Raw genomic sequence first — 9,545 nt, 5'->3', positions numbered from 1 at the left:
CTCATGTTACAAGCAAGGTTGAGTCCAGCACACCCCTGACCGAGAACTGATTTCTGGCCTCTACCGAGGAGCAGAGTGCTTCGATTCTGAATTAAGCTACGAATTTTTAAATATTTGAAGAAGTGATTTCTGGGGAGACCATATTCTTGTTGAATTTGTTCAAATGTAAGCATCACTCCTTAACAAATAAATGCCCCAGGGTTCAAATTCTTCCCATACCTTAAATCCTCTATCTGATCAGGCCAGAATCAAATCAGTGTTGCAGTGTATTGGAGCCAGGGAAGAACAACTCTCTAACTTTCTTATTGCCTGTCCAAAGACCAAAAACTAAATTTTCAAATTGAAGGTATATGTGTCATATTAGAAAAGCCTGGAGTCCAGGTGACCTGTTAGATGCTTGTTTAGGAAGCACTTTGAAGTATAAAGTGGTGATGGAGGACCTGAGGCAGCACCTGGGCACTCATTACCTGACATTCTGTAAGTCATCCACTCACAGACCACCACGGGGTGAAGGAATCATTACACTGGGAGGCAAAAGGACAGCGAAGAACAACATCTTTGATATACCAACGGTATCTTGAAAGTGACTGCAAGTCTTGTGGCACTTATTCAGGCTCTTTATTGTTCAATCAGGTTATTCTTTTCATGAAAAAGTAAAACAGTAAAAAATGTACAAACCAAAAACGTTTCCATACATGTACATGTGCTGTTGGCGTGCAGGTTTACTCTGCGCTGTTGTCGCTCAGTTTGTTGCACTGACGATCTTAATAAGAATCTTGGCTCTAGCTGAGAGACGGGACAGGTCTCCTGAGCACACCAAGGACGATTAAGAATATTGGTGTAGCTGCAACCACGGCAACAGCAGTGGAGAACTGTGGGAAATAACATGACCAAAATGTCAGCAAGATGCTACACGACAATAAAGTGCTGTAAGTCTGAAATACCCGCTGACCTGCTGCTGTACTTAGACCAGTGGTGGAAAGTAACAATGTACATTTACTCAAGTGCAATTTAGAGGTACTCATACTTTACTCAGTATTTCCATTTGATGCTACTTTATACTTAATAATGCTACCATACTTCAGAGGGAAATATTGTACTACTGTACTACATTATCTGACAGCCATAGTGACTAGTTTGTACAATCGGGTTATCAAATATAATAGCTACTGACAAGCTATAAAATAAATTGATGCATTAAATATCACATACTGCATGTGTTTCAACCAGATGTTGAGCAGGTTACATCACATTATACGTTAACTCAATGTTTTTTATACTGAAATGCATGTGCATCATCAATAATAATACAATAATATTGCTGAAATACTAAAATATACTCTGAAAAGGCTCACTTTAATAGTACTTTAAGTATGTATTTCTGATAATACTTGTAATAAATGTAGCTTGAGCATACCATACTAACTTTAATAGCAGCACTATAATCCTTTTGGAAAGATCGAAGATACACTTTGAAGAGGGCAAGGCTGCAAGGCAAGTATGAATCTGTATCCTCTGAGTCTCTGCATCTGCAAGAAAATATAAAATGAATTTTCTGACAGATTTATGTTGAAAGCAATATATTGCACTTACACAACCGATGTACTGCATATACAGATACAATTGAAACACACCTTTCGTACAAAGCACTTAGAAGCAAACTGTTGTCTGCCAGGTACAGTTCTGAAAGGCCGAGTTCGATCAATGCTGACAGTGGCAGCCTGTAACCGTCTTCAGCAAGGAGGCCAAGGTTGTACCATCCCTGTGGAAGAACAGTATGGCTTACACACAAGTACACGCAAGTGCAATTATGAATAAACACAAATGTACACACGGCAAGAAAATCAATTTAAAAGAAGCAGACCTGTGGTTCCTTCCTTAGTGCTGCCAGTTTGTACATCTCTGCTGCAGAAAACATGTCTTTCTGCCCAACACCCTGCCCCTCATACAACATGTCACCCATCCTAATCAAGGCTGGAGAGGTAACAGAATTAAAAAGGTTTCAATCGTGAATATTTGCACACAAGCTTCCAAATATTAAGTCCCAAAGGATAGTTATTTACCGTAAGTGTCAGGATTTTGACTTTGGATTGTAAGGTTGTAATATCTCCACATAGAGCTTGATGCAAAAGCAGGATCCAGAAAACCTAACTATGGACGAAGTAAAAAAAAAAATCAAAAAATGACAACAAAACCATGACGATACAGCTAATGTAGAGATAACTCACTGCATTTTGGTCACATAGATATGCCACGTTGAACTGGGCAGCGGCGTACCCAGACTCAGCAGCCATCATGTAATATAACAGTGAGCTGAACCTGTTGAAAAGCTAGAATGTTAGTTTGCTGCAACTGCAGTCAAGACGCCTGATCAGGATCATCAGGCAAGTGTGAATAGAGAAAAAGGATTACATGTCACTCTTGAGATATGAATCCAAGGCTTTCCGCAAGATGCTGCCCAGGTATCCGTTGTGCTCAGCTGCCCACTTCACCCACCTGCAGTCCGTTAAAAAGACATTTCTGTCATGACACAAGGAAAAATCATATATGTGAAGTATAATACATAAAAGGATAAGTAGCTAACAAAACGGCATCTGATGGGCGTCTGTTGACGCGGCCAGGCATCCCAGTGGTCCAGATGTCAGCGAGGTGAATTGCTCCCCTGATGTGCCCTCTCTCTGCAGACTTCAGATAGTACTGATAGGCCATAAACTGTCAAAGGCAAATGATATACTTCTTAATATAAGCGCTCAAGGCTAGTCTGTAAGCATACTAGTAGCATTTACACTTGAGCTAACCTGGTCAGCAGCCTTTCCTGGATACAGACCCCGTGAGTAAATGACACCAAGATTCAAAGCAGCGTCTGGACACTTGAGGAGATCAGCCTGCTCCCACAGCTGCACTGCCTGCTCGTAGTCCTGCTCAATGTGCTCATAGTACCAGGCCAGGGCGTTGATTGCAGGAACAAAACCCTGTGGGACAGAGTGTTGTAAAAAAAGTGCAAACTTTGAATGAGAACAGAAAGTGGACTCCTGATGTTGCAGTACAGATAACACATAACTAATAAAGAATTAGTAACATTTAACCAAACAAACCTGGTCCATTGCTTTCTTCAGGAAAGTGACAGCTTTAGGGATGTCCTTTTCAACCCCTTGCCCCTACAGAGAAACAAATTAATATTTAATAATCTCAGATAATACTAAATGATAATACTAGAAGGGAGTACTGTCAGTAGATGAAGACATACATTCTCATGTTTCTCATGCTATATCAGATGTGGTTCTGACCTGCATTAGAACTATGGCATAGTCATACATGGACACCGGGTCTCCCCACTGGACAGCTCCCCTTTCATAGTGTCTCACAGCCATCTGGATGTTTGGAGACACCCCCTGCTGACCCCAGAACAGCATGCGGGCTATCGCTTGCTGCAATACAGTTGCTGAAATATTACTAAAAATGACATGATAAAACATCCTCACCTCGTTCGAGTGTCTGTGGCCATTTTTCTCACACCTGTTTTTATCTGACTCTCGGTACTCGTGTTTATACTGGCAACTTAAAAAGCAGAGATGACAGAACAGGCTACCTCGGCTTCAGCTGCTCCCCTGCGTGCCTGCAGTTTTAACCACTGGAAGATATGATGGTCTTCAGCGGTCTGGAGATTCAACACCTCATCATTGTTTAAGTAAACAGCCTCAACAAATGTCTAAAAAAAGAAAGGAAAGAGGGAAGACACATGTAAAAGTCAATGGATTTTCTTTTCTTTTGTGCCCTTCCTAAAACAAATCGAGAAATGCAGCTCTGTGCTTTAGACAAAACATGAACCTCTTTCGAGTGTAATATTACCAAATGTATCATACTGTTATCTTTCCTCATATGAAAAGCAGTGACAAAGATAAACTTCTTGATGATGGAAATCTGAAAACTATAGCCACAATAAGGGGAGCAGAAAGTGTATTACCATATCACATATCAGCTCATATATTGTAATAAGCCCACAGCTACATGTGAGTTTCCTCCCAGCCTCTGCATTACAATTACTGTATGTCTGCTACTGACAATGCTAGTTATGACATTTCGTGTTATATTTTTCACAAATATGTTTATGATCATTTAAATTGGGCCATTAATTACAATGCATATTAGGCAAGAAAAGGTTAATATAGACTTTTATAAACATACATAGGTTTAGTGACTGATAGGGATGTAAAGATGGAACCCACAAAGTCCTGCTCCAATGATAAGCTTTTAATACAACAGACACTATAACTGTATCACTTTTGGATTAAAACAAGATGACCAAAACATCCAGTTACAAATGCATATATTACCTGCTGTGGTGTGGGATTGTGACGGTCTAAAGTTGTCTGTTTAGCAATGTTTGCATAATATGCATAGGCCAAGTCTGGGTCTGTGGAGAGGCCATGGAGGCCCCGGTGGTGCAGGTGCCCAAGATGCAGAAGTGCTAATCGATCATCCTTCTGGGCTGCCAGCAGGGCCAGGAGCCAAGCCTGTGCCAAACACAAGGGCATGAGAGAATATAAAAAACTGGACATGTTCACCACAGGTGTAGTCTTAATATAGCTGATCCAGTAGCACACACCTTACTGGGCTGTTTCTTGACTCCCAGGCCAGTGCTGTAGAGCACCGACGACATGTGCAGAGCTCGGTCATCAGCTAAGCAGCCAGCTTGGAGCAGCAGTGGTAATATTCTGCTGACCACTCCAGTGCTGCTTCCTCTGCCCAACTTGTGAAGTGATAAGGAGTACAGTGCTCTGCCCACAGCTGGCACGCTAACTCCTCTTTCTCCTGCAAGTCAGGAAGTGAACTGATTTCAGTGCTATATGTTGAATGAAACATGGATATCAACAGTGAATAATAAGTAGAATAAGTATTCAACTTGTTTACTCAGCCTCTTGACAAACTCTTGCAGTGCAGCCAGACTTTGTGTTTTTTTCATGGAGATCCCAAAGATGCCAAATATGTGAATTTGGGGAAATGTGTATAAAGTGATGCACAAGATATCCAGAATATTTCCATTTGATGGAATGGTTTGACTATTTCATTTAGTGTAAACATCAAATAGCTTCAATTTAGAGCTGGAACAAGCTGATACAGAATATACTGCATGTATAGTAATACTATCAGACTGTGTGGAAAAGAGTGATTTTTACAACCATAAAGCTACTTAAGGGAGCATTAAAGGGGAAAACTGGATATTCAGGTGTTAAAAAAGTACAAATGCAAAGTAGTAGGCATTTAAAACCCTACTTGAGAAACAGTGAAACATACTTAATTGTCATAGTTTAGGTACTCATTGTGAAAGATGTTTCCCTGTCACAGTGTTAAATCATCCATATGCACTCATGTAATCTGTGTCAGTGTTGTAGGTGCTGCAAGTGCCTCATGTTTTGAATATATGAAGCTTAATCTGCAAAGTAACTCAAGTCATCACATAAGTGTAGAGGTGTAGAAATACCTTAACATTGTACTCCAATCCAGTGTGTTTGACAAATTCATCTTACCATGTTTGAAAGCCAAAAACTTGGCCAGTCTTGCAGCCTGTCTTCTATTTGGGACAGTGGCCTCCCACAGCTCACACTGTGACTTTGATGGTGGTCTGTCCTGTACCGTCCACTCATGGAAAGCATCAAAACACGTCTCTGAAAAAAGACAACATGGATGGTTTCTTTGTACCATCATGAGGTCTGCAGGAGGCTCTTCAGAACACTTCAGATATAGTCATTTTAGCACCATCTAGTGGATATATAAGCACACTACCAGACTCTGTCTCCTGTTTGGCCTTGAGAGAATAGCCACTGATTTTCAAATACATCTCAAGACGAAATTCTTGACAGGTCTGCAGCCATCCGGTCAGGTTCACAGTCATAATAACATCTGGAATAACAATGTCAGACTGGAGAAGAGAAAAACTATTAGACTCAAATGCAGTGAATAGTCGACGTAGACCATAACTGTGGGCAGGTGCAGCACATTACCAGGCTGTGAGGTGATATTCTGTTGCGGTAGTAAACCAATGGTCCATAATAGCCTTCCACACCTCGTATGTATTTCCCTCCACCAATCACGAAATACCCCTCTGTGTCATCCAACACCACAACATGCCTCAGCCTGTAACAACAGATACGCAGAACACTTGAAGTGCATTTCTGTTCCTGATGTTAATATAGTTTGATCGCTTTGTTGTGTCAAAAGTAGACTTACATGTGTTCCATAGAATGAACCGTCCTCTGCTCCTTATCCAGGCACACCATGGAGACTGTCACCTGAGATGCAGAGGCAATGGCCGCTTCATGTTTCATTATTACCGTTATTTACATCCTGTAAGGAAATCTTCAGTCAACAAGAGACTACTTACAATTCTACCCCGGAACAGCACGCTGATTTGGCACCACTCACTTAAAGGCACCTTGAATGGAGAGAGAAACGCAGAGGATTCCTCCGACTCCCCATTCATCTGCATGTGTAGCTGGCCTGTACATATGATATATGCAACAGTGAGAGGCTAATGTAAGTCCAGATAATAAATACATGAATATATATGAGAGGTGAGAGAAACATCTCAATTATACCTGAATTTGTGAGGAACAGTGTTGGTGTGACATAGTTATTATGGGAGTCTATATGGTGAAACACTCCACACGTGTTTTCCTGGCAGTGTCCGGCCACAAATATCCAGATGGATAACATACACCTGGCAAAAATACAGAGCACACTTGGTTAACTAACCCTCAATAATATGTGCATTAACAGAAAAGAAAGCTAGGTTATGTATGGTGTGACTTTCGTTGTCTTACCATGGAGAAGAGATGGCTTTAACACGCACATACTCCAGAAACTCACTGCTATAAGGGTCCAGTGTCTTTGTGATACCGAAGCTTTCTCCAGTTGAAGCATATATTGAAGACAGCAAATGCACTGTTTCTGAATGACATACACAGTTTTTTTAAGTTGAAGTTTGCAGGACAACAGAAGACTATTAAATTGTTGACTCATCCTAATATCATTCATCTGTATAGCTGTTTCTGAGGATGCCATTCTCTGATTTTAAAATGTTGACAGAGGTTTTTTCAAAGCTCCACTTTAACTATTTTTTGGTTTTAGGTGCCTTTGTCCACGTGTGCAGTTTTTTGCAGTTTAAAGCTCACTTCTCTAACCTTACCTTGCTCCAAAGGGCATTGTTTCTTTGAAAAATGCTGAGTTAATTGCAGCATATGTGTGCTCCAGGCAATGCAAAGTTGATGCCGTTTTAGTGGTCGGTTAAAAAAAGGTTTAGGCTGCAAAGTTGCCACATCCTGAGCTGTGACAGACCACTCAGTATCATGAAATCCACTGGATCTGACTGATGCTAGCAGGATGCAACTTAGCACCCACTGGGAGTCTGGAACAATCCCATCAGCTTGATACACCAACCAATCTGGCAGGTTCAACTCCAGAGTCCTTATTTTAGGGTCACCGGGGACGCAGCTCCACTGTCTTAGCAGCAGTGTGGAAATGATGCCAGTGTCAAAAGTTACAACACAGTCCAGCTGTACTGTAGCAGGTTCATCACAAGAGTAAAGTATCTTCAAATGATGGTCTGACAGAGGCTCCGCTGGAGGATTCAGGAGTGTCACCTGGTCTAAACTGCAGACCATCTGTATGAGGCAGAGGACATGTACATAATTGCTAACAACATCTGCTAAAAGCAGAAAGAACCAGAGTATGAAGAAGGGAAGACCTGCTCCTACCTGCATACTGAGACAAAACAGACAGATGTACTTGTAGTGTATGGAGATCCATGGTTCACACAGTGTTTTCATTAATCTCTCCATTAAAGATTTTCAAGCTGCAAAGAAACAAAAAGTCTCGAGATCCGGACCTCATCCTGCTCCACCTCACTTACGTTGAAGCAAAGGTAAATATTTAACAGTACATAGCCCCACCCAATCACTATATACACAGTGCAGATAAGGTGGAGCTATGTGAATTGGGTTATATACCAATACTTAACATGCAACCAAAGGTAAACTAACTGTTATGCAGATTCTACATTTGAAGTAAAATTCTTTGTTTAGGAGCAAATATATTAAGAACACTGCCTTCTTTGCGAAGACACCTTTGTTTAATGCTACATATTAGTGTTTGTGCAGCGTGTAGTGTAATGTTTATGACGAATCAGCTCATCTTTCATTCAAAATAGTTTATTGCTATCATGCAGAAGTGCCATAAAAGTCTAGACCATCACAGAAGATGCAAAATTATCATTTTCTCTGTACAAATATATTGTATGTATTCATAAATAGAAGCCCAAAATAAAGAGAAAGAAATAAGGAGGGTGGGAGAGCTTGACTCTTCTAACCCAATATAGGTTTCGTTACAGCAGTTGACATGCATCAACATTACAGTGCATTATACTGGGAGCAGACGGACACACACGCACACACACACACACTCTCACACATTCAGATGGCATAATCCATTTACAGCTCTGTCGTGCTAAAGAGATACAAATGACACTTTAAAAAAGTACCAGTAGGAAACTGATATATTTTTTTAGCTGGTTTCTAAAATAAAATATTCGAACTTGTACATCCAAACCACTTGTAACATCATGAGGCTGGGGGAGGCCGACTGTGTCTTTTGCAGCAATTTTTGGTTGTTCATTGGTCAGGAACGCCCTACGTGTACTGGCGTCCCTACTACTTTAGTTATCACCTACAACTACTGATGCATAGTTCTGTGCTCATATGAAGCTTTCAATATTACAACTGGCACAACGTTCTTTGTTGTGATAATCTGAGGACAGTAATTATCCGTAACAAATGTAAACATACTGCACTGAGGATACTGTTACAGTAACAATACCCTTGGACATTCAGCGTTTAAACTCAGGATATACATCACAGACTGTATATATATCATGTGGTTTTGTGTTCTGTGTAAAAGGGGCTCAAAGGGCCGAACATACAACAAACACAAAGGCCTCTGACAGAAATAGTGATTTGGCACTTTGACATTGATCTTCATCTTCTGCTTCCATAACTTGTTGAGCTAAATCTTCCACAAAAAGTGGATTACAAAGTGGTTACAACTTGAAAATGTCAATCTTATACAGAGCAAATGACTTTGCCTTGTAATTATAGCCCTTACCAGCACCCATCCCTCACTGACAAACTGCTGTGAAGTTTTCATTGTCCACCTAAGTCATCATTAAAACAGAAACAATAAGACGGAGACAGCAGGAGCCGAAAACAAAGTTAAACTCGCAGCCCGTTCATCAAATTAACACTCAGTGGAAAATGTTGGATCCCATTTTCCCAACATCCCATTTATTAGGAGTATAATCTTCAACAACAAAACATAGTTGTTTACTTTTTTTAATAGTTGCTAATAAAACATGCTTCAAGTGTTTTGTGTTACGGTCTTTGATAAATGTTTTTCATGTGTATAATGTACACTTTCTCCAAAGTGTATCCTAATTTTCAAATTCAATACACAGATAAAAGTTCATTGTCATGCAGTCGATGGTATTTCCAGAC

At 40.5% G+C, this 9,545-nt stretch overlaps 1 protein-coding gene across 1 annotated transcript; it reads right to left on the bottom strand.

Annotated features, from left to right (window-relative positions):
- Positions 1-607: 607 nt before the first annotated feature.
- On the bottom strand, positions 608-7,661 carry LOC139285717 (protein sel-1 homolog 3). Its single transcript, XM_070906353.1, has 22 exons — positions 7,187-7,661; positions 6,822-6,948; positions 6,597-6,718; positions 6,383-6,498; positions 6,229-6,290; positions 6,003-6,135; positions 5,785-5,920; positions 5,529-5,666; positions 4,607-4,812; positions 4,335-4,514; positions 3,590-3,709; positions 3,288-3,428; positions 3,096-3,158; positions 2,799-2,972; positions 2,585-2,712; positions 2,413-2,496; positions 2,229-2,319; positions 2,064-2,151; positions 1,865-1,974; positions 1,635-1,762; positions 1,427-1,529; positions 608-872 (listed from the first exon to the last, which is right to left on the bottom strand). Exons 1-22 carry the CDS (start codon positions 7,659-7,661, stop codon positions 783-785), a joined length of 3,015 nt encoding a protein of 1,004 aa, XP_070762454.1. The 3' UTR covers positions 608-782.
- Positions 7,662-9,545: the final 1,884 nt, after the last annotated feature.

The sequence above is a fragment of the Enoplosus armatus genome, chromosome 5, assembly GCF_043641665.1.
Source record: "Enoplosus armatus isolate fEnoArm2 chromosome 5, fEnoArm2.hap1, whole genome shotgun sequence".
NCBI classification, from domain to species: Eukaryota; Metazoa; Chordata; class Actinopteri; order Centrarchiformes; family Enoplosidae; genus Enoplosus; species Enoplosus armatus.
The sequence above is the reverse complement of the archived record's forward strand: the minus strand, read 5'-3'. Positions and strand labels throughout refer to the sequence as shown.

Coding starts and splice junctions, on each gene's coding strand:
- LOC139285717 (XM_070906353.1), bottom strand. CDS start 7,661: ATGGTCTGCAGTTTAGACCAGGTGACACTCCTGAATCCTCCAGCGGAG. Junction 4,515..4,606: donor TCAAGAAACAGCCCAGTAAG/GTGTGTGCTACT, acceptor TGTTTGGCACAG/GCTTGGCTCCTGGCCCTGCT. Junction 2,497..2,584: donor CGCCCATCAGATGCCGTTTT/GTTAGCTACTTA, acceptor AACGGACTGCAG/GTGGGTGAAGTGGGCAGCTG.